Source organism: Lissotriton vulgaris, chromosome 2_2, assembly GCF_964263255.1.
Source record: "Lissotriton vulgaris chromosome 2_2, aLisVul1.2, whole genome shotgun sequence".
In the NCBI taxonomy this organism is placed as follows: Eukaryota; Metazoa; Chordata; class Amphibia; order Caudata; family Salamandridae; genus Lissotriton; species Lissotriton vulgaris.
In genome coordinates, this window is record NC_141688.1 from 321330022 (window position 1) to 321354579 (window position 24558).

Sequence of the window (24558 nt, forward strand, 5' to 3'; positions counted from 1 at the left end):
AAGAAGGTAGCAATCAGTGCTGATAGAGTGATGTATGCGGTTGGAGGGGTGACGTACACCTATGAAATGTTATAAAATAAGGGAATCAGCACCCATCTACAAAGTATAATTGCAAATAATGTCCTTTAGAACAATGGTAGGCATCCGTATCAAATGAACAGGTACGAGCTTGGCAATCGTATATTTTCAATCCTTTATTTTGATTTCAAAGTAGAAAAATGATCCAATTCACAATGGATTTTCTTTTTTTCTTTTTTTCTAGCCAACGCGTTTCGTCTCTACAACTGAGACTTCTTCAGGGCTAAAAAACATATAAAAAAGTTTTTTTTATAAAAACACTCTTATATACACTTACATATTATTTATAGCAAAGATTTACAAACATCTATATACAAAAAGATTTTTAAGGAGACAAGAAGAAACAGTCCAAGTTATTTAAAACTGTGAGGTGGGTTATGCTACTTGCTTTTGTGAGAAAAAGGAAATACTTCACTTATATCTTTGGCACTAATCTGTTAGAACTATAAGACATGGGACATTTTCTGCACAAAATTACCATGTCATTTAGAATTTTCAAAAAGGATATATTTCTCAAAAAGCATAGGTTTTTCTATAGGTAAACTTGTTGTTAGTGCTAATCATTAGGTCTTATATTTTCAGCACATCAGAGTTTTTCTACACACAGCTTATTCTTTGGTTTTTACAAAATGAGCATCAGAGAAGATATTACACTCAGTTGTGATCAAGACACCATATCCAATTTTGAATAAACCGATCATACCTCAAACATCTGTCTTATGGTATGCAGTAAGAGCTGGCGAGTTCTTAATATGCTTGAGAAGCTTGTGAGAGATCTAGAATATACACATAGATTATATTGAGATTTCCAACAGCATAAAGGTATGTTCCATTCTATTACAGTCCCGTTTAAATAGAAAGTATTTCAGTGCACGTATTCCTTGTTTTAACTCAATACACGTGTACAAACTTTCCACTCTGTCCTTAAAAGGAACTTATAGGGTTGTGTTCCTAGGTTTCCCAAGCACCATCACACTATTCAAGAGTCACTGACTACGGCAGGTGCAGGCATCTTGCTCCAACCCTTCTTCTGTTAGATTACCTATGAAATGTTATAGGCGGTATTTTAAATGGAAACAAAGAAAAAGTGCTGCTACTTATTATCTATAGTACCTATTGGCTCCTCCTGAGTGCTGCTTCTCACATTAAATGTATTACAGAAGTGCAGAGAAGTGCAGATGCTCTTTCTTTTAAATTAAAGTAGTGCAGGTACTCAGTACCAGACACCATCTGCTCAGTTAAAGCAATAGTTTACATGAAGAAGTTTGGAATAAATGATCACTCAGGTAAGGTTTTGTATCATGGAATGGCAATTTTACACAGGATAGAGCCTGTCAATTATCTGCGGTGCAAGCAGCTGTGAAGCCAATCAGATCACAGAATTCCCAAATATCGATATCTGTAAGTTCCGATATTTCTCCAAAACTACTGAACAGATTTACACCAAATAAACAAAAGCGTGCTTTCTAGACCAAGACCCTTCTCCCTACCAAATCCGGGGTAATTCAGTTCACCCGTTCAACCTGTAGCCTTGTCTGACGTTTCCTAAAGAAACTGCATGGAGAAAACACATTTTGGGACCCCTTTTATCTCGGCTCACCCTTCTTCAATAGCGGCCGGCGGCCCGACGTCCTGACTGTGTGCGTGCTCCACGCAAGGTGGTGCGCACTGAGGTCAGGACCGGTGCGCGCACGCGCGCGCCCTAGAGGGAACGGTGATTGCAACTATTAAAAAATACTTTCAATTAATTCTATACATGTTTTTTAAGGATGTACCCCGCCGAATAGAGGTGAATAAGGCAAATTTATAATTCGGAGTACATAATAAGAAAATCAGATGATTTTAGCTTGTTGGGATTTTTGGAACAGATCTGTAAGAAAAACTTTTTTTTACATTTAAAATCAATTAAATCTCCAAGTAAACTGTGAGTTAATATTGTAGCATTTTTTAATATGTTCTATATTTAAAGTTTATAACATTTACATTTGTAGTGTAATAAACAATTTAAATATTCTTTATATTTTTTACACAGGGAAATCTCCACCCAAGTTGAATATATAGAAGATATGTTTGTATTAAAGTTTAATTAAAGATGTCCCACCTAAATTAACATTTATAATATGTATTATTAATTTTATAAATGCATTGTATTGTAATTGCATGTATATAGTGCTTATAACCCCTCACGAGGCATCAAAGCGTTTTTTCGGAGAGTAGCACACTACTACGGAACCCATTAAAGGATTAGTGGTGAATTAGTATAGTGAAAATTGAAATTAATTTGAGTGGTGGACACGTTAGTCTGTTATTTGGATTGAAAATATGAAAATCTCTGCAACGTGATGTCACCTGATTGCCTGAAATAACCAGAAATTTGATTTTGGGCACTAAATATAACACATGTAATTATACGTAACTAAAAATGAATGTTATATTAGTGTTCAACAAATGTTATTAAAACATTGTAAAATAATTAAATATTTTTTTCTTTTTAGATATTTTTTGCCTTGAATGACATTTGTTTGGATTTTTAATTAGTTTAAAATATTTAATTTAATACCGTTTTAATTTATGTCCGTACCTCTCTAATTATTAATGGGAGTGTGTTGCAGTTCCAGTGGATGACCATGTGTGATGTTGGTCTCTAAGCTCGGGTACATTTACAACTGTTTTAGGTACATCATGGCTGTTGTGACTTTAGAGGTGGGGTTTGTAAATAGCAATGGGTCCATCCCTACACCCCTCCTTGCTCCTCCCTTAGCCCCTCCCCTTTATTCATAAATATTTCCCATTTTAGACCCACTCCCACTCTGTCCCTCTCGCATTTACTACAAAAAGTATATAAACATGTGCGGAAACTCTGCAGTCGAGGCAGGCAATTCCACCAAGAAAAATATAGGAGAGGCAGAACGACAGCACATACTTTGTGAATCGCATTTTGTTGTACTTTAGTCGTCCTATAGTAGTTTATGAATAGGCCTGATTACCTGTGAGACTCTCTTGGGTGGATCTGATGAGATTGTAAAGCTGGTGAAACTGTCCTCAGCAGATGGGAAGCAGGTTCCATTTGTAGCAAAAAGGACATAGAAAGAGGTCACTCAAGTGGGTCTTTGTAATGCAAGGCCATGTCCCCCCGGAACAGAAGTAATTAGGACTATTTACAGTGAAGCCAAGAACGGTTTGCATATGGCTGGCCTCGTCTGTAGTTGCACAAAGACTAGAGAATGATGCGGTGGGGTGTTGCTGAGATTAACTAGCAGTCCTTCCATCACCTTGAGTTTATCTCAGTGATCAGCCCTACGTGGCACAGAACAGATGTTGGTCCCATAGAGACCTATGACACAGGGACTCCTGCTGCAGCCCCCTGGTGAGGCTCATTAACGCTGGAAACAGTTCGAGGTTACATGCATTCCTGAATCTAGCAGTGTAGCCTCAAAGTTCAGGATCGAATGGCCTTTGAGGGTCAGAGCCTCGGCTTATAAACACTCAGGGAACAAAACACACTGAATGGAATGAGGCCACAAATAGTTACAAAGGAATGAGTTTAATTCAAGCATTTCCATCGCTCGCTGTGTGCTGTTCTCAGTAGAGCTTGTAGAACAATCAATGGAGTGGAGTCTCTGTGGTTGCTTCATGTAAAGGTTTTGCGATGCTGAAAGCTCCTCCTCAGGGTTGACAGTGAGCACCTTTTATTCTCCCACATTGTCTCTCTTACGTAGAATGGTTACATTTACAACTGAAGTTTTTTCACATTGAGAGCACGGATCATTTTATTTCTCGTTGTGGGTTCTCTCATGTTGAATGAAACTGAATCTCCAGCAGACCCTTCCCAGGCATTTAGAGCTATTACGAGGTTTTTTCCAGGTAAGTACTCGCAGGTTGAGTGAGACCAGATTTCCGACTTTTTCAGCATTCAGAGAGCTAATCAGGTTTTTTCCCAGTGTGAGTTCCCTCATGGTGAGTGAAAGTTATTTTATGATTGAAGCTTTTCTGGGATTCAGAACACTGATAGGGTCTCTGCCCAGTGTGGGTTCTCGCATGTACAGTACGGTGGGATTTCTGCCTGAAGCTTTTACTACATTCAGAGCACTGATACGGGTTATGCCCAGTGTGGGTTCTCTGATGTACAGTAAGGCTGGATTTCTGCCTGAAGCTTTTACTACCTTCAGAGCACTGATACAGTTTGAGGCCAGTATGGATTCTCTGATGTACAGTTAAACTGGATTTGTAATAGAAACTGTTTTGGCAGTCAGAGCACTGATAAGGTTTTTGTCCAGTGTGGGTTCTTTCATGTAAAGTGAGATTGGTTTTGATACTGAAGCTTTTCCCGCATTCAGAGCACTGATACGGTTTATACCCAGTGTGGGTTCTTTCATGTACAGTAAGGCTGTATTTCTGACGGAAGCTTTTCGAGCATTCAGAGCACTGATAAGGTTTTTGTCCAGTGTGGGCTCTTTCATGTAAAGTGAGATTGGCTTTGCTACGGAAGCTTTTCCAGCATTCAGAGCACTGATACGGTTTTTGTCCAGTGTGGGCTCTTTCATGTAAAGTGAGATTGGCTTTGCTACGGAAGCTTTTCCAGCATTCAGAGCACTGATACGGTTTTTGTCCAGTGTGGGCTCTTTCATGTAAAGTGAGATTGGCTTTGCTACGGAAGCTTTTCGAGCATTCAGAGCACTGATACGGTTTTTGTCCAGTGTGGGCTCTTTCATGTTTAGTCAGATTGGATTTGCTACTAAAGCTTTTCAAGCATTCCAAACACTGATACGGTTTTTGTCCAGTGTGGGCTCTTTCATGTAAAGTGAGATTGGATTTGCTACTAAAGCTTTTCCAGCATTCCGAGCACTGATACGGTTTTTGTCCAGTGTGAGTTCTCTCATGTGCAGTAAGGCTGGATTTCTGACTGAAGCTTTTCGAGCATTCATAGCACTGATACGGTTTTTGTCCAGTGTGGGCTCTTACATGTAAAGTGAGATTGGCTTTACTACTGAAGCTTTTACAGCATTCAGAGCACTGATACGGTTTTTGTCCAGTGTGGGCTCTTTCATGTAAAGTGAGATTGGCTTTGCTACTGAAGCTTTTCCAGCATTCCGGGCACTGATATGGTTTATACCCAGTGTGGGTTCGCTCATGTTTTGTAAGGTTGGATTTCTGACTGAAGCTTTTACAGCATTCAGAGCACTGATAAGGTTTTTGTCCAGTGTGGGTTCTTTCATGTTTTGTAAGGTTGGATTTCTGACTGAAGCTTTTACAGCATTCAGAGCACTGATACGGTTTTTGTCCAGTGTGAGTTCTTTCATGTAAAGTGAGCTTGAATTTGGTACTGAAGCTTTTACAGCCTTCAGAGCACTGATACGGTTTTTGTCCAGTGTGAGTCCTTTCATGTAAAGTGAGATTGGATTTGGTACTGAAGCTTTTACAGCCTTCAGAGCACTGATACGGTTTAAGCCCAGAGTGGGTTCTTTCATGTACCATAAGGCTAGATTTGCGACTGAAGCCTTTCTGGCATTCACAACACTGATAGGGTTTTCGTCCAGCGCTACTTTTCTCATGTTTAGTGAGGTGGGATTGATAACTAAAGCTGTTCTCACAGTCATTGCTCTTATTAGGGTTGTTTGCTTCTCCAAGTTGGGTTTGTTCCTGGATACCTGTCATCTTAAGACTGAATTTGATTTCTGATCATGTACTTCTTTGTCACCACTCAGCATGACCTTCTAAAATACATTTCAGATGCTCTTCTTAACATATGTATTTAACTAATTTTAATTTTTTCCTGGAGATAATTTTCCTACCTTTAAAGGCACCTACCTAACTTGTCTTATTAACTTTCACTGAGGAGCCCCTTGTATTTATTAAGATGCCCTCGTGGATTCATTTTCTCCAAGTTACGCCCGGGTGAATTTTTCCTTTTTTAATTAGTCTCATTTAGTGATTCTAGTTTATCACATTTGATTTAGGAGTTCTAAAAGCACTGATTAGGTCTTTGGGCTTTAGTGTTTGCCTGGTAGGTATGTTTGTTCATACAAGTAATGGCAGATGATTAGGGCATGCCAGGGTGGTTTATGAATTATCAATAGCGTAACACTGGCCCCTTTTATACTTTGAGCCAGTAAATGGTTTTTTGCTCAATGGCTAAAACAGGCACATGATCGGCTTTGTATGTTACAGAACACTTTGAAACCACTTGGATCAACGCAAGAGACAGAGTTGGTGGGGGAAAATCTTCCTATATTATAAATGATAATCCACATCTTTGCCGAAACGACATCTGAGAAAGAGCATTTACAATTTGTTTCTTTTAAACAATCTTTTCACTCCTCTCAATCACAGAAGACGCAGTCAAAAGCTTGCACTTGTAAACCGAGGATATTAGTTTTTTTGACGGTTCTGTCACATCACAACACGTCCACGGATGCTGATCTGTTGGGGAGGGGTTGGGTCTCCAAAGCCTTTCTCATAAACCAACAAACAGAATTTACAACACTGAGTTTTCTCAAGTGCGCTGCTTGGGAATCAATTGTGGCCAATGTTCTCCTCAATCTCAGTTACTGACACTTGGTAAACATTTATGATCATTTTCCTTTAGGATTTGACAACTTTCATATACACCAGTTTCTTCCGCTCCAACATCCTCACCATTCCTGGCACATAGAATGTGTTTCTTCTCTAGAGCTTGAGAATGTTTTAACTTTCCTTGAAATAATCCTTTTTGTTGTGTTTCACTAAATTTAAACCTTCTTTTTTCTGTTCATGCTTCTGTCACCTGTAAAAATGGAGTCAAAAATTGTAAATGAACACAAAGACAAAATATTTGTGACTTTATACTTTGCACAAAGAAAGCATTAACAAAAACAAGATAGGAAATCAGTTTGAGTTGCATTTCTGATAGTGGTGAAACAGTGTAGATCGGGAGCTTGGGATCACTGGAAATCAAGGATGTGAGAGCAAAAGAAGTAAACATTTAAGAAAGAAACACAGATTCTCAGAAGCAGCCACCACTATCAAATTGCAATTTCAGTGGCAACGGCTGGCGTCATAGTGAGATATTTGTAATTCTTGTAATAAATTACTAGATGTTATTACTCCCCTGCCCAACTAGACTGTTAATCTATTCTTTTTTCCAGTGATCTAGGAGGGGGCATTTTATTGAACAGGACAACAGTAAAGGAAACCAAAAAGGATCAAGAAAAGAAAAACACAAAACAGAGGAAGGAGAAAAAAGGCTATCTTCCACTCTCACCACAGGGGTCCAGCACAGGAAACTCTGCAGTAGGCCTGGGTGGTAAATTCCGTTCCGCTCGTGGAATTTGCGGAATTTGGTTAATTTTGCGTTCTGCGGAGAACACGGAATTGCCCAAAATTCTGCGATCCGCGGTTTAGCAGAATTTTCTGCTTGTTCGCGCTTTCAAAATGCGTGTTTACGAGATATTTCTCCCCGAGCACGCAAACAGCATTCGCGAACAGGAACAAATCAACGCAAACAGGCGGAACAAGCAGTTCCGCGTGTTCGCTGAACTTTGCGTGCTCGCTGAGATTTTTTACCGTTTCGCGAAGCTTCGCGTAGCGCGAATACTCAAATTCTGCCCACCCCTACTCTTCAGCAGATGCTTGTGTACCCATAAGTTAATTTTAAATACAGTGCCCCCAAGGTCAGCACCAGGTGCAGGTCCACCGGTCGCCCCACCCTAAAGCAAGCCCTGTGTGCATGTGTGTCCACACATGTACTGTGAAACCTGGGCCGATAATCGTGAACATTACCTGCGCCATCTTGCCCGATGGTCCTTTTCAATGCACACATAGGCCGCAGCCATTTTGATCGACCGCAACCATTTTGTGTTCTGTTGTTCACCCCTGTTTCACCTGCACTTCCACAAGTATCTGTATGACCTTCAGACCGACTTGGTATGTGTGCTAAGGGCCATAATTGAGCAGACATGCCCACGTTTGATGTTCGCTTAAGAACGACATTCTATTGTCGCTGCAAACCTCTCCATTCCTTGTTCCTCCCCAACCCTCTGCATGTAACCAAAGATTGTAGATACCAAAAGGTCCCGCACTAAACCTGGTTTATTGCACCCCAAAGAATGCACCTCCTGATGGACAATGGAACTTGTTTTCCTATCAACATTAAAGGACGATAAACCCTGACCAGTCTCACATGTTCCCGACCCTGAGGCAAAGGCCAGCTGCCTGATAAACATCATATGTTCGACTGTTTATGATTGGGAGGGTACGAACCAACTTGTCCGAAATGTATGGCATCTTGTCTGGGGCGGGGTATCAAGCTTACGTGACACCGCTCATAAAGATTGTATTGTCGAAACACTGTATAAAAGTAGCCTGTTGAAGAGTTGAAGTTAGAACATCTCCCTGAGAGACATTCCGGTGTCTGCGGTAGACGTGCTCTCCTCTAGAGAAATAAACCTCGTTCTTGCCTTCCAGTTCCCAGCGCCTGCCTCGTTATTTTAATAGAATTGGACCTGAATTAAAGGTGATAAGCCAAGCAGCTTCGGGGGTCTCAAAGGGGGGTGTCTTTTGCTTGTAGTAGACAGGACAGAAAAGGGCAGGATGGGAGGACGCAAAGAGGTGGAAGTCAGATCCAGAGAGAATAGACGCTAAAAGACAGACAGAAAGAGGGAGGATGGTATCATGTGGTGTGGAAGAGGAGACAAATGTGCCAATTGTTAAGGAACTGCTGGGCAAAACTGACTAAAAAAGAATTGGACCCGCACTACACTCCCAACATGTACCAGGGGGAATGTGGATCCATCAGGTGATTATCAGAAGTTTGATAACAACAAGAATAGAGCAGAGAGGGAGTCAAATGTTGAAGCTGAAGAGACAAAAACAACAGAGATCAAGAAAGGGAATAGAGAAAGAAGAAACAGGGAAAAGGAAGCTTAGGGTTATAGGAATCCTTACCTAACAGTTATATTTTATTTTGTTCTTCGGAGGGTGGCAGCCACGCTGCACTGCCTGGTCATCCCAGAATATCTTGAAAGGAAGTAAAGAAATGGTTTTGCATCAGACGACTATCACACCATCACATTTTACAAATGACCATCCTGAACTTACAAAACAAAAGAATCTCTTGTTGTCTGGATGCCATTGTGAAGCAACTCTGGTTATGAATAAAACATTTTTTTGGTTCAAGAGCCATGATCCTTTGCTGGAAAAGGTCTCTGTGAATATAGAGTGCACCCTCAGTCTCAGAGAACAAACCCTAACAACCCAGTCCATGTCTTCATAACCCCCATCGTTCAATTTACCGATCATGAAACTTGCAAATCAAAACAATCTGGTTTGCAAAGGTATGTTAATGTCCTTGTACATAATTCTGTCCAAACCATGCTCTCTGAGCAACAGTACTTCAAGTTCAAGCTGATGCAGAGTTCGAATGCTGAGCAATGGAAGCAGCAAAGCATCAATGTGTTGGTTCTTTTTATCTATAACTTATCTGAAGGCATGATGCGGAGGGTCAGTATAAATAAACCCTTCACGAGACAAAGCTTGGAACATTGAAATGTTTAGACCTCCATTGGAGACAACGGAGCAGCAGCAGCCTATACAACCTGATATAGGCCCGCTGCTCTCAACATTACAATGTCCTAATACACAGCCTCTGCCTTTCGGAAATATATGGATTGGGCAGGAGAAGGCAGAAGATGGAGCCTGCAGCAGGGTACACAGGAGACTCCCCCTTCCTCCTCCCATAGCTCGCAGGAAGAGGGGGGTTCTGCTCATCTCCTGCATCTCCCCGGCTCAACTGAATGATGAAAAGCAGTTTAGCCGAGCCCAGGCAGAACCAGGTCTGACTTCAGCCTCCTTTAACAGCTATTGCTGTGACTGTTCAACAATTAACCACTGTGGTCCTGCATGCGACTGTTGACTGTTTAACATTCACAGCAACAACTGTGAAACAAAGGTTTCAGAGTACCGGAGGTGTTTCAACCCCCTCAGTCTCTGGGACACCTTTGTTTTATTAATTAACACATTCTGCCCTCATGGGGCAAACAGTGTAATGACCTTATAGTCAGCAGTAGCAGGCAATACTGCCTTTAAAGGACCGTTCCCTTGGTAAAGGCACTTGCATTTAGCTTTGGAGTTACAGCAAGCAGTAAGGTCATATTAAAGATTTTAAATAATGGTTACTTAGTCAGAGAAATAATCATTATAATATTTGCATAAGGATCACATACAGTTAACCTCTAAATGATATCAAAAGCCAGACTCAGATATAACTCCAGCTGTAAAGTCAATAGACAGACCACCACAACAAATGTGTGCTAATAAATAAGAAAACCTTTTTCTATAATATCAAATAGCAAAACTGACATAGAACCTGCTTAGTTCAAAATCAAGGAAAAGTTCTTACGTATAAAATCAGTAAGAGGAGTGAAATGTAGTCTGCATTTTGGAAAAGGGTAAAATAAAACAATTGCTGCAAATATCCTAAAACAGTACATTTTATAAGTTTTTAGACAGATTGAACAAATTATTGACATGGTTCATGATAAGGTAAAAATGACAACAACCAATGAAGGTTCATGAAAACATAGCACGACTAAATGTAATTTTATAAAACACACCTACAAAATGAATAATTAATTATGACTCTTCACCTTGAAGCAGGAGATTGGCATTGGATCTTGCTTGTTCTACCAAACAATACAGCAACATGGGGCAACAATAGTATTCTTTTCAGGTCCTTTACTATCCTCCTTTTTCTACCTGTTTATTTAATTCCCGTGATAGTAGAGTTACATGGGCTCCATATCTCTTCTTTTAGAATGCTTTGCTTAAAAATGTTATCAATGACAGGTATATGCCCTCCTCTGCTTCACGTGCATGGTTGTACTGAGGAGTGTGTGTGTTAGAAATGGGGTTGCCAATTCTACGGGGGTAGCATGGAGCAGAGCGGGCAGGCCAAACTCCTGAGGACATGAGTCAAGCATCCAATCAGTACACACAGACCACACCCCAGGCACACCACAAAAGAGACACCACACCGGCTGGGATGTAAAAGAATAACTCATGTATTGTCTCCAACCTGCAAAAGTAAGACACAGTAATCACGATGGGGCGCCAACGGGCGCCAGGGCAATGTATACCAGGGGGATTATTTACAGGGAAAATGTGAAAAGCAAGAAAAAGGTAAGTCTGTCAGTTTCCAGGGCTGAAATAAAGACAAGGCGCTATCACATGACATGAAATATCAGCGATATCAATGTGGGGGAGAGAAACACTAGGCGTGAACGCAGGAAATAAAACATTAGGCGTGAAAGCACATTATGCATAAAAGGTAACATGGGAACCCTAGGCAGGGACATCTACAATCAAACCTGTTGACAGGACATTCACCATAGGCCTGGGAAACATTAGGCACATTGGAATAGGCAGAACACAGATCTCTCTTTAGCACCCACAGCCTAGCTGCACAAACCCATTAGCCCTGGGCATCAGGCATGACAAGCCCTTGCTGGTGAACAGGGTTCCTCAAAACAACATGGGGCCTTAGCAGTATCTATAAAACAACACTTCCCTGGACCACCTCCAATATAAATCATTCCTTGTACCTGGGGAACTTTGCGACAATTCAGCAGAGGCACAGGAACATAAATTTAGGTCACTACAGGCACCGGTTCTCTAAAGGTAGCAGTGTTGATAACCCTGAACAATGTCAGCGACAACCAGGGTGGTTCGGGAGCCTAGTTCCTAAGGCCCCTAATTAGTACCACCACCACTCTAGGCCTTTGAGGCCCACCAGGCCACCACAGGGCGAACTAGGGCATACCGGGCCCAACTGCAGTCACCTGGAGAGGAGGGGTGGTCGTGGGGCTGGCTCTCTGATTCTCCGAGGCTACTCGGCAGCCCCCGCTGTCGCAGTAGCCTCTCGCCCACCCCCGAGGGGGTTACCTTTGCTGGGGGCCTCCTTGAGGCCTTCACTCTGCAGGCCTGATCGGGGCAGTGTCGGGTGGGCTCTCCTGCTCCTGGGAGCCCCCTCTCCGATGGTCGTTGATGTTCCCGGGCCCCTTGATGTCCTTCCCGGCCCAGGGACCAATCAGAGTACAGCGGGGCGGAGGCGCGCCCGCAGCTGCCACTTGCAGCGCGGCTCGCAGGGGTGTTGCAGCCTCCACCAATGGCTGCACAGCGACAGGGGGGGCATGGCCGATAACGCGGCTGGCGCCCCGTCACATGGAGGTGGCCACTCTAGCTTTACAGGCCCGGCCTGGGCCTTCCTAATACCAAGGCAGTTCCGTCGTTCACACGCTCCTCTTCTCTGGCGCCCGGGGCAGTGGCGATGCTTGAACCCTTCCCAGCAGACTCTCTTTGTTGCCGCGGTGGCCCTCTCCTGGCTCCGGGGGCCGCAGAGACCCAGCCAGCGGCAGTGAGTTCTGCGTCAGCGTGTCTTCACGTGGGGTAGGCACCCGCTTAGTTTATAATCATGCCGAAGTGCGGCCTAGCCTCCTCCTTGCTCCCGGGCTGCGGTGGTGATTCCGGGCAGTTCACAAGGCAGCGCTATTGCGGGGTAGGCACCAGCTTCTTCTAGGTAGGTACCGTAGTGGCAGAATCCAGCGCTGTAGCGCTTGTAAATAGCACAGTGCAGGCTATACAAACAGCGCTTTGATGGTCATGATGCAAGGGCACAGCAGGCTACAAAAGTCCTGGACCAAGGTAGCTCTTTGCAGGCACACAGCGCTCCTTCATAGGCACAGCGCTTTAGGATTAGTCCCAGCAGCAAGCCCCAGGGGCCCCAGGGTAACGCTTTTCACCTCTTGGGGGTCCAGTCCAAGGTGTTCCATCCTTTCCAGGGGCTTTTAGGCGCAGCGCTTGCGTGTCGCCAGGCCCCAGTGTCCTCAGGGACTGAGGCTGGTTCTCCTTACTTCTCCAGGGGCCAGGGGACAGAGCAGCAGGCACTACTGGGCCAGGTCAGCAGTTAGTGGGGACTCATCAAAACAGGGCGGTAGGCTTTCACCATCCTCCACTGTAGCGTAGCCCTCCTCCTACACAGCAGCCTGAACTCCTGAAGTGGGGCTTTCACTAGCCCTGGGGACAGTGGAGGGTTTCTAGATGGGTGCAGGGTCCAGCACACAGCCCCAAGTGGCGGTATCCCCTGGCAGTAGGTCCCCTCACGTTCCTGTCCCAGCTCTATCTCAGCACATGGTGGCACAGCCCCCTTATTTATATGCCCCTCACCCCACCTACCAGTCAGTGCCAAAAGCTTCTGGAATTCTCAGGGGAACTAGTTCTAACTGGCTCAGGGGGAGGAGTAGATCACCCTGGGTGCCAGGCTTTCCCTCCAAAAGCAGGGGTGGCTGGGTACCAAACAACTAGACCGCTAACCTATTGCAGTCAGGTGGCACAACACATAGCCATGGCATCCATTTTAAATACGGCATGTTACCAGGGTACAGTTACACAATGGGGGAGGGGGTAATAAATGCACACACCATTGCGTGACATTTACACATTAAACAGGGCATCTCAAACCACACATGGCCTATACAGTTTTGTTTACGTAACATTATAACTGGATCTTAATCACAGTTTAAGTTTGTGGCCATTCATCATTGACACAATTTGTACGGGAACATTTGCTGACAGCTTATTAGTTGTTTATTAAAAATGCCTACAACTTGGACTCCTCTCCCAAGAGGGGTGGGTTGGGCGCTCCCGTCAGTCTGACTGTGGAACGGGAGGAACATTTATTGATTAAAAGAGATGCCGGATTCCCATTTACTTCTTCTACAAAAGGGCCTCTCTGGGTGACCTCTAGGACTGCACCAAGCATGCAATCCTTCTCCCGTCTCAGGCACCGTCATTGTGTCTGATTCAGTGCAGTAGAAACTCCAAGTGTAGTTGGAAGTTGTTGAAAATCATTGTTAATCACTGAAGAATTTTGTAGAAATCCTGAATTTGTTAAGAATTTGGCGTTCTATTCTGTATTGGGCTGTGGGGCCATCGGGACTGAAGGCATGTTCCAATTTAACTGCCTTTTTGATTCTGCATGCTCGTCACAGAGGCCAGTTGGGCTGGGACCATTGGCTGGGACATCCCATTCTGTGCCATCTGATTCATGTTCCCGTTTCCCAGTTTGATGCACGCATGGCAAGCGGCGTGTCTTATTCTGCATATTATTAATATTTTAGGTATTTATATTGCCATGGTTAGTAAAACCAATACTTTGAGAAAAAACATTTCTGGATGCAATGCTAAAAGACAGGCAGACACAAAACCACACGCGCCATCTTCTGTCCGGTCTCTGACTTTGCGATATTGTGTAAATCTGTACTAACTCGCGATGGTTGGTACTCGCTCACTATGCTTGCAGAAACTGTGTGTGGAAATTGTGATATAGATTAAAGATGGTACATTTCTGAACGTTCATTAAGTCCATCGACTGCCGTGTTGAATTTGATAAACAGTGTTGCTTCTCTTTCAATCAGCGAGGATAACGCTTTAGAGAACAGAAGATGCCATCCTTTGCTGAGTACCCATGTTATACAACAGTAAAGTGCCAGGAAAGGCTGAACTGCGCTTGTATAATCGTGACAGACATCTTGAGTTCACAATCCAAGTTCTGAGATCAACACTATCAATACTATCATTCCTCTTTTAAGAGCATTTTTTAATTTGAATAAGACAGGATTCTCATCCGATTAAGCTCCATGTAAAAAAAAAGTGCTGGGATTCTATCTTGCATGTTCACTTCATTTTGATTCCAGCCATAAACTAGATTGCGATAGTTTCACTTATCTATTAGATTAGTAAAAGTGCTATGTAATACATCGTGGCAAATGATTGCGCGAATGATTTCCCCCCCTTTTTTTATTGGACTTTATTGGACTTCGGGAGAAGTAACTATGGACAAACAATGTATACGGGAAATCGTATGCCAGCTACATGATGATCCATTGTGTCAAATATGGGAGATTAAGATCACAGATTAAGATCACAGCCTTTTCTCAAACAAGTATTGACTACAATTCGCAGAATTCAATTCATATTCCACGCGTTCAAGTACCGCGGGGATACGTCCCTCCGCACCCGCGAAAAAATAACAAACAAGACGAGCAGAACTCGGCCGAGACAACAGAGGTAAACGCCAATGTCTAGAAAGTATGATAACGCTGGCTGAAGTCTTTAAGCATTTTAATCGTGTCCCTGTAACGCCAAGTAGAGCTCCCAACATTTGGCACCAGGTTAGACAGCAAAACAATAGTCGCACTTTAAGGATTTACAAGCCCCGGAGGTAAATAGTTCTGTCGTTCACTTGCCTCTAATACGGCGTCGCCTGTAATTCGTTAAGAGTTTATATCAGTAGCACGAAGAAAAAGATACATTCCCCCATCCAGGACCTCGCAACGCTAAGCAGAGCCCAAAACAATACGCGGAGCTTTAAACACTCACTAGCTCCGGATTAAAATAGCTTTGCCGATCGCGTAGACATAACACAGCGTTTCGCTAATACATAAGGCATTTGCTTGAGCAGTATGTGTCTATTATTCCCACTCTCGACATTTTTGGACAATTAGAAAGTTTGAGTTTAAGGACAAAATATCAAGACCAAAAGAAGCGCATTCTGCCATATTATGCTCAGCCCAGTTACTGGAAAGCAATAGAGTTTGTTGTTCTATAAATAATACCAGCTTATAAACAGACAATACTTTCAGCACGTTAAGCAAGATTCATTGCCGCCATGGCACGATAGAACATTCCCATTCCAAAGCAGAATAATACCATCAAAAAATAAGTATAATACATTTGGCCCCTTTTTCATTTTCAGAAACGCGGCTTACTCTACATAGAGAGAATTCCGCACAGAAGAGCATTCGAGCTAAACAGGTACAAAGATGCAACCTTAACTGTTCTCAATTACTGCAACCGCTTTTGACATCTTGTTTACTGATAGAACCAATCCTCACTTTTCAGAAAATCAGCACACTGACAACAACAACATTGGGAAGACTACCCAGATTCAGGCGCTCTGCGCCTGGACGGTTTGCATTAAGCAACTCCGGTTTTTCAGACCAGTAATGTATGCCATGACATATTTAAGACGGAGACTGTGACAAGTGTATTTAATCTCATTTTTGTTAGTAGATAAGACACGAGAAAAAATCCGTGAGAATCTGCCGAATGGTTGAGAAGGTAAGAAGTCTCAAGCTGTAGTCCTAGATAGATATTGGAGTATTAAGCCACAAAACAGCATAGTAAGAAACTGTCTATCATGTTTTTCAGAGACACTTGGTCCTGAGGAGAATCCCTTGAATAAAGGGATTCGAAACACGTCGACCACGTCTTTTTTAGGCCAATCAAGTCAAATCATCATTTCAAGAAGTGTATGGTTTTGTTGAATCACGGATGGCCTATTTTGAAATTTGAAATGTATTAGTCTTTGTATTTTTGGAAAAATGTTTTGTTATATTTGCATTGAAAAAGATTTGTTGTTGGTACCCCAGGGTGGGTCTAGAGTGAATGAAAGAAAGATTTATGTATGAATGTGGTAATGAGTCCAAACACAAGTATGAATGTGACACTATATGTGAGTATGAAAGAGAGAAAGCTGATGTAAGATTGTTGAAAAAGGAACACTAATTAGGGTCCAAAAAGGGTGACATTTTCTGTGGGGAATTTTGTATAATTTGTATTGAGTATGGTAATTTTGTAATGAGTTGAATTTTCAAAAGAGAAAAAAAAAATTGATAACTGAAAAAATAAATATATTAATTCAAACTGAAAGAGTGGTTAAGAGGGACTGGTTTTATCCTTTTTCCTCGTTCTGAAGTAGAAAAACAAATGGCAGTATTGGCGGTTGTAGTTGTTTATTGTTTTCTGGAACTACAGCCCTTTAAATGTACCTTGTTTCAGAAGGAATAAAGAGCCGGCTCCCTGCAAGCTGCAGGTTAAAAGAGCTCACCTGCATCAACTTCACCAAGAGTCCCATGCCTGGAGTGAATCCAGTGGACTTTTAAGGGTGTTGTCCAGGAGCATTGTGGGAATTGTGGTCCTAACCTTTCAAGGCCCATTTTTGAGATTCCAGACCCTGGGTTGTGTTTTGGACACTTTGGACCATCAAGAGGAACTTCGGGAAGAAGTTCCAGATGTTTGGAAAAGTTTGGTGAACTTTTGTGAAAAAGCTCCATAGGGAGACCGGACTCTCACAGAAGGCAATCCAGCGAACCCTCACTGAATCGGGCCTGCTGGAGGAGGTTGCACAACGTCTAGTGAGAAATCCTCCAGAAAATGTTCTAAGTGTAAAGGTAAACTCTTGACAGGGCCTCCTGCTTTGTGTATCCACCAGGGATCGATGTCGCCGGCCTCACACTTTGACCTTGTCCCAGTCAGGGGAGACCAAATGTCCAGATGTGACTCTATTGGTTCCTAAGTACAAAATGATGTTTTATCTTTAAAAAATCATATCTCTGGTTCCCTACATTGGATTTTTTTTGTTTTGATGTTATTTAAAAGATAAACATATTTCCTATTTTCATAAATTGGTGTTGGATTTTTTTTGTGGGTTGTGTCTTAATTATTTAGTGAATTGGTGTTTTTAAATGCTTTACATACCTGTCTCTGAAGTTAGGCCTGCCTGCTCACAGCCAAGCTACCATGGGTTGAGAATGGGAATACTTTTATGAGACCTATTCTGAGCCCTATATTGTGTCTGTGGTATTATTGTCAGTGGTAGATATATATTGACCACAACTAATAATCCACTTTCCAACAATGGGCCTCACCTCTCCTGCCTGCCCTGGACAGACCTCCTCTTCTCTGCACTCCCCTCCGAGTGGATAAATCTCACCTCCTCTGCACACCTGCACAGGTCACACCACCTTCGCAACCCTACTGGACAGGCCTCATGCCCTTTGCATCCCCCCTAGGCACGCCCCACCTCCTCTAAACTCCTACAAGCACAGGACAGGCCTCCCATCTTCTTCATCTCCTGAACAATGCTAACCTCCTCTGCACCTCATTGGATAGGCCCTATCTCCTCTGCACTCCCCCGAACAGGACGGGCCTCCCCTCCTCTGCATCTTCTGGACAGGCCTCACCTCCTCTGCACCCCCCTGGACAGGCCTCACCTCCTCTGCACCACTCAGGACAGGCCTCACCTCCTCTGCACCCCTCAGGACAGGCCTGTCCTCCTCTGCACCCCTGGATAGGCCTCTCCTCCTCTGCAACCCTGGACAGGCCTCTCTTCCTCTCCACCCCTCTGGACAGGCCTTCCCTCCTCTGCACCCATGGACAGGCCTCTCCTCCTCTGCACCCCTGGACAGGCCTCACCTCCACTGCACCCCTGGACAGGCCTCACCTCCTCTGCACCCCTGTACAGGCCTCTCTTCCTCTTCCCCTTAGACAGGTCTCACCTCCTCTGCACCCCTGGACAGGCCTCACCTCCTCTGCACCCCTCAGGACAGGCCTATCCTCCTCTGCACCCCTGGATAGGCCTCTCCTCCTCTGCACCCCTGGACAGGCCTCACCTCCTCTGCACCCCCCTGGACAGGCCTCACCTCCTCTGCACCCCTCAGGACAGGCCTATCCTCCTCTGCACCCCTGGATAGGCCTCTCCTCCTCTGCACCCCTGGACAGGCCTCACCTCCACTGCACCCCTGGACAGGCCTCACCTCCTCTGCACCCCTGTACAGGCCTCTCCTCCTCTTCCCCTTAGACAGGTCTCACCTCCTCTGCACCCCTGGACAAGCCTCTCCTCGTCTGTACCCCAGGACAGGCCTCACCTCCTCTTCACCCCTGGACAGGCCTCTCCTCCTCTTCCCCCTGGACAGGTCTCACCTCCTCTGCATCCACGGACAGGCCTCTCCTCCTCTGCACTCCCTGGACAGGCCTCTCCTCCTCTGCACTCCCTGGACAAGACTCTCCTCCTCTGCACCACTGGACAGGTCTCTCCTCCTCTGCACCCCTGGAAAGGCCTCACCTCCTCTACCCCTGGACAGGCCTCACCTCCTCTTCACCCCTGGGAAGGCCTCTCCTCCTCTGAACCCTGGACAGGCCTCGCCTCCACTGCACCTCTGGACAGGCCTCACCTCCTCTGCACCCCTGGACAGGCCTCAGCTCCTCTGCACCACTGGACAGGCCTCTCCTCCTCTGCACCCCTGGACAGGCCTCTCCTCCTCTGCCCCCTGGACAGGTCTCACCTCCTCTGCATCCACAGACAGGTCTCACCTCCTCCGACTCAACAGACAGGCCTCCCCTCCTCTGCACTCCCTGGACAGGCCTCACCTCCTCTGCTCTCCCTGGACAAGCCTCTCATCCTCTGCCCCCCTGGACAGGCATCTCCACCTCTGTACCCCTCAGGACAGGCCTCTCCTCGTCTGCACCACTGGACAGGCCCCTCCTCGTCTGCACCCCTGGACAGGCCTCACCTCCTCTGCACCCCTGGACAGGCCTCTCCTCCTCTTCCCCCTGGACAGGTCTCACCTCCTCTGCATCCATGGACAGGCCTCTCCTCCTCTGCACTCCCTGGACGGGCCTCTCTTCCTCTGCACTCCCTGGACAGGCCTCTTCTCCTCTGCACCCCTGGACAGGTCTCTCCTCCTCTGCACCCCTGGAAAGGCCTCAACTACTCTACCCCTGGACAGGCCTCACCTCCTCTGCACCCCTGGAAAGGCCTCTCCTCCTCTGCACCCCTGGACAGGCCTCGCCTCCACTGCACCCCTGGACAGGCCTCACCTCCTCTGCACCCCTGGACAGGCCTCAGCTGCCCTGCACCCCTGGACAGGCCTCTTCTCCTCTGCACCCCTGGACAGGCCTCTTCTCCTCTGCACCCCTGGACAGGCCTCTCCTCCTCTGCCCCCTGGACAGGTCTCACCTCCTCTGCATCCACAGACAGGTCTCCCATCCTCTGCATCCACAGACAGGCCTCTCCTCCACTGCACTCCCTGGACAGGCTTCTCCTCCTCTGCTCTCCCTGGACAGGCCTCTCCTCCTCCGTACCCCATGACAGGCATCTCCTCCTCTGTACCCCTCAGGACAGGCCTCTCCTCCTCTGCACCCCTGGACAGGCCTCACCTCCTCTGCACCCCTGGACAGGCCTCTCCTCCTCTTCCCCCTGGACAGGCCTCTCCACGTCTGCACCCCTGGACAGGCCTCTCCCCCTCTTCCCCTTGTCAGGTCTCACCTCCTCTGCATCCACGGACAGGCCTCTCCTCCTCTGCACTCCCTGGACAGGCCTCCCGTCCTCTGCACCCCTGTACAGGCCTCACCTCCTCTACCCCTGGACAGGTCTCACCTCCTCTGCACCCCTGGACAAGCCTCTCCTCCTCTGCCCCTCCTCTGGACAGGCCTCTCAGTGAAGGATTCTCATTAAGGACAGAGCAGCCCAGAGTCCATTCCCCCCCATGCAGCGCCTCTGACTCCGCCCTGAGCCTCGGGGCGTTATGCACAGGACCCGAAGAGAGACACTGCTGCCCTGGAGAGGCCTCACCTTCTCTGACCCCTGGACAGGCCTCACCTCCTCTACCCCTGAACAGGCCTCGCCTCCACTGCACCCCTGGACAGGCCTCGCCTCCACTGCACCCGTGGATAGGCCTCACCTCCTCTACACCCCTGGACAGGCCTCTCCTCCTCTGCACCCCTGGACAGGTCTCTCTTCCTCTGCACCCCTGGACAGGCCTCTCCTCCTCTGCACCCCTGGACAGGCCTCTACTCCTCTGCACCCCTGGACAGGCCTCTCCTCTTCTGCCCCTCTTCTGGACAGGCCTCTCCTCCTCTGCCCCTCCGCTGGCAGGCCTCTCCTCAGCCGCTGGACAGGCCCCTCCTCTGGACAAGCCTCTCCTCCTCTCCCCCTCTCCTGGACAGGCCTCTCCTCCTCTGCACCCCAGGACAGGCCTCACCTCCTCTGCCTCTCCTCCTCTGCCCCTCCTCTGGACAGGCCTCTCCTCCTCTGCCCCTGGACAGGCCTCTCCTCCTCTGCACCCCTGGACAGGCCTCACCTCCTCTGCAACCCTGGACAGGCCTCTCTTCTTCTCCACCCCTCTGGACAGGCCTTCCCTCCTCTGCACCCATGGACAGGCCTCTCCTCCTCTGCACCCCTGAACAGTCCTCACCTCCTCTGCACCACCCTGGACAGGCCTCACCTCCACTGCACCCCTGGACAGGCCTCACCTCCTCTGCACCCCTGGACAGGCCTCTCCTCCTCTTCCCCTTAGACAGGTCTCACCTCCTCTGCACCCCTGGACAGGCCTCTCCACGTCTGTACCACAGGACAGGCCTCACCTCCTCTTCACCCCTGGACAGGCCTCTCCTCCTCTTCCCCCTGGACAGGTCTCACCTCCTCTGCATCCACGGACAGGCCTCTCCTCCTCTGCACTCCCTGGACAGGCCCTCTCCTCCTCTGCACTCCCTGGACAGGCCTCTCCTCCTCTGCACCACTGGACAGGTCTCTCCTCCTCTGCACCCCTGGAAAGGCCTCACCTCCTCTACCCCTGGACAGGCCTCACCTCCTCTTCACCCCTGGGAAGGCCTCTCCTCCTCTGAACCCTGGACAGGCCTCGCCTCCACTGCACCTCTGGACAGGCCTCACCTCCTCTGCACCCCTGGACAGGCCTCAGCTCCTCTGCACCACTGGACAGGCCTCTCCTCCTCTGCACCCCTGGACAGGCCTCTCCTCCTCTGCCCCCTGGACAGGTCTCACCTCCTCTGCATCCACAGACAGGTCTCACCTCCTCTGACTCAACAGGCAGGCCTCCCCTCCTCTGCACTCCCTGGACAGGCCTCTCCTCCTCTGCTCTCCCTGGACAGGCCTCTCATCCTCTGCCCCCCTGGACAGGCATCTTAGCCTCTGTACCCCTCAAGACAGGCCGCTCCTCGTCTGCACCACTGGACAGGCCTCTCCTCGTGTGCACCCCTGGACAGGCCTCACCTCCTCTGCACCCCTGGACAGGCCTCTCCTCCTCTTCCCCCTGGACAGGCCTCTCCTCGTCTGCACCCCTGGACAGGCCTCACCTCCTTTGCACCCCTGGACAGGCCTCTCCTCCTCTTCCCCCTGGACAGGTCTCACCTCCTCTGCATCCATGGACAGGCCTCTCCTCCTCTGCACTCCCTGGACGGGCCTCTCTTCCTCTGCACTCCCTGGACAGGCCTCTTCTCCTCTGCACCCCTGGACAGGCCTCTCCTCCTCTGCACCCCTGGAAAGGCTTCAACTACTCTACCCCTGGACAGGCCTCACCTCCTCTGCACCCCTGGAAAGGCCTCCCCTCCTCTGCACCCCTGGACAGGCCTCGCCTCAACTGCAGCCCTGGACAGGCCTCACCTCCTCTGCACCCCTAGACAGGCCTCAGCTGCTCTGCACCCCTGGACAGGCCTCTTCTCCTCTGCACCCCTGGACAGACCTCTTCTCCTCTGCACCCCTGGACAGGCTTCTCCTCCTCTGCCCCCTGGACAGGTCTCACCTCCTCTGCATCCACAGACAGGTTTCCCATACTCTGCATCCACAGACAGGCCTCTCCTCCTCTGCACTCCCTGGACAGGCCTCTCCTCCTCTGCTCTCCCTGGACAGGCCTCTCCTCCTCCGTACCCCTGGACAGGCATCTCCTCCTCTGTACCCCTCAGAACAGGCCTCTCCTCCTCTGCACCCCTGGACAGGCCTCACCCCATCTGCACCCCTGGACAGGCCTCACCTCCTCTCCACCCCTGGACAGGCCTCTCCTCCTCTTCCCCCTGGACAGGCCTCTCCTCGTCTGCACCCCTGGACAGGCCTCTCCCCCTCTTCCCCTTGTCAGGTCTCACCTCCTCTGCATCCACGGACAGGCCTCTCCTCCTCTGCACTCCCTGGACAGGCCTCCCCTCCTCTGCACTCCCTGGACAGGCCTCTCCTCCTCTGCTCTCCCTGGACAGGCCTCTCCTCCTCCGTACCCCTGGACAGGCATCTCCTCCTCTGTACCCCTCAGGACAGGCCTCTCCTCCTCTGCACCCCTGGACAGGCCTCACCCCATCTGCACCCCTGGACAGGCCTCACCTCCTCTGCACCCCTGGACAGGCCTCTCCTCCTCTTCCCCCTGGACAGGCCTCTCCTCGTCTGCACCCCTGGACAGGCCTCTCCCCCTTGTCAGGTCTCACCTCCTCTGCATCCACGGACAGGCCTCTCCTCCTCTGCACTCCCTGGACAGGCCTTCCCTCCTCTGCACCCCTGGACAGGCCTCACCTCCTCTACCCCTGGACAGGTCTCACCTCCTCTGCACCCCTGGACAAGCCTCTCCTCCTCTGCCCCTCCTCTGGACAGGCCTCTCAGTGAAGGATTCTCATTAAGGACAGAGCAGCCCAGAGTCCATTCCCCCCCATGCAGCGCCTCTGACTCCGCCCTGAGCCTTGGGGCGTTATGCACAGGACCCGAAGAGAGACACTGCTGCCCTGGACAGGCCTCACCTTCTCTGACCCCTGGACAGGCCTCACCTCCTCTACCCCTGGACAGGCCTCGCCTCCACTGCACCCCTGGACAGGCCTCGCCTCCACTGCACCCAGGGACAGGCCTCTCCTCCTCTGCACCCGTGGACAGGCCTCACCTCCTCTACACCCCTGGACAGGCCTCTCCTCCTCTGCACCCCTGGACAGGTCTCTCTTCCTCTGCACCCCTGGACAGGCCTCTCCTCCTCTGCACCCCTGGACAGGCCTCTCCTCCTCTGCACCCCTGGACAGGCCTCTTCTCTTCTGCCCCTCCTCTGGACAGGCCTCTCCTCCTCTGCCCCTCCTCTGGCAGGCCTCTCCTCAGCCCCTGGACAGGCCCCTCCTCTGGAGTCAGTCAAGTCAAGTCAATAAATTTATATAGCGCGCTACATACCCAGAGGGTCTCAAGGCGCTTGAGGAGGGGTGGGGAATTACTTGTCAAATATCCACGTTTTAAGTTGCTTTCTGAATGCTAGGTGGTTCTGAGTAAGGCGAAGGTGAGTGGGAAGTGAGTTTCAGGTTTTAGCTGCCAGGTAGGAGAAGGATCTACCTCCCATGGTGGTTTTGTTGATGCGAGGTACAGTGGCAAGGGCTTGGTTGGCGGATCGTAGCTGGCGGGAGGGGGTGTAGAAGGACAGTCTTGTGTTGAGGCATTTGGGTCCGATTTCGTAGAGCGCTTTGTGTGCGTGGGTTAGGAGCCGGAAAGTAATCCTCTTATTGACGGGGAGCCAGTGGAGGTTTTTCAGGTGTCCAGAGATGTGATCTTTACGCGGGATGTCTAGTATGAGCCTGGCTGAAGCGTTCTGGATGCGTTGGAGTTTTTTCTGGAGTTTTGCGGTGGTACCGGCGTAGAGGGTGTTTCCGTAGTCCAGACGGCTCGTGACCAGAGCGTGGGTGACTGTTTTTCTAGTTTCGGTGGGGATCCAGCGAAATGTTTTTTTGAGCATGCAAAGAATGTTGAAGCAAGATGAAGAAACGGCGTTGACTTGTCTGTTCATCGAGAGTGAGGAATCCAGGATGACGCCCAGGTTCCGTGCGTGGTCCGTCGGGATGGGTGCTTTTCCAAGGGCCTCTGGC

At 48.2% G+C, this 24558-nt stretch overlaps 1 protein-coding gene across 2 annotated transcripts in view; it reads right to left on the reverse strand.

Annotated features, from left to right (window-relative positions):
- Positions 1-216: 216 nt before the first annotated feature.
- LOC147729391 (uncharacterized) overlaps positions 217-24558 on the reverse strand; it is a 29397-nt gene continuing 5055 nt past the window's right edge. Inside the window, exons 2-5 of one of the 2 annotated variants that reach the window (XR_015309192.1) lie at positions 9001-9072; positions 3066-6841; positions 782-854; positions 217-301 (exon numbers count right to left, since the gene is read on the reverse strand). Coding sequence is in view for 1 of the 2 variants with exons in the window: in XM_086959697.1 (XP_086815823.1) it covers positions 4000-5733 (1734 nt within the window). In the remaining variant the exon portion in view is untranslated. Of the gene's footprint in view, positions 302-781; positions 855-2871; positions 6842-9000; positions 9073-24558 lie in introns of those variants that run through there. The other variant, XM_086959697.1, reaches the window with a different exon arrangement.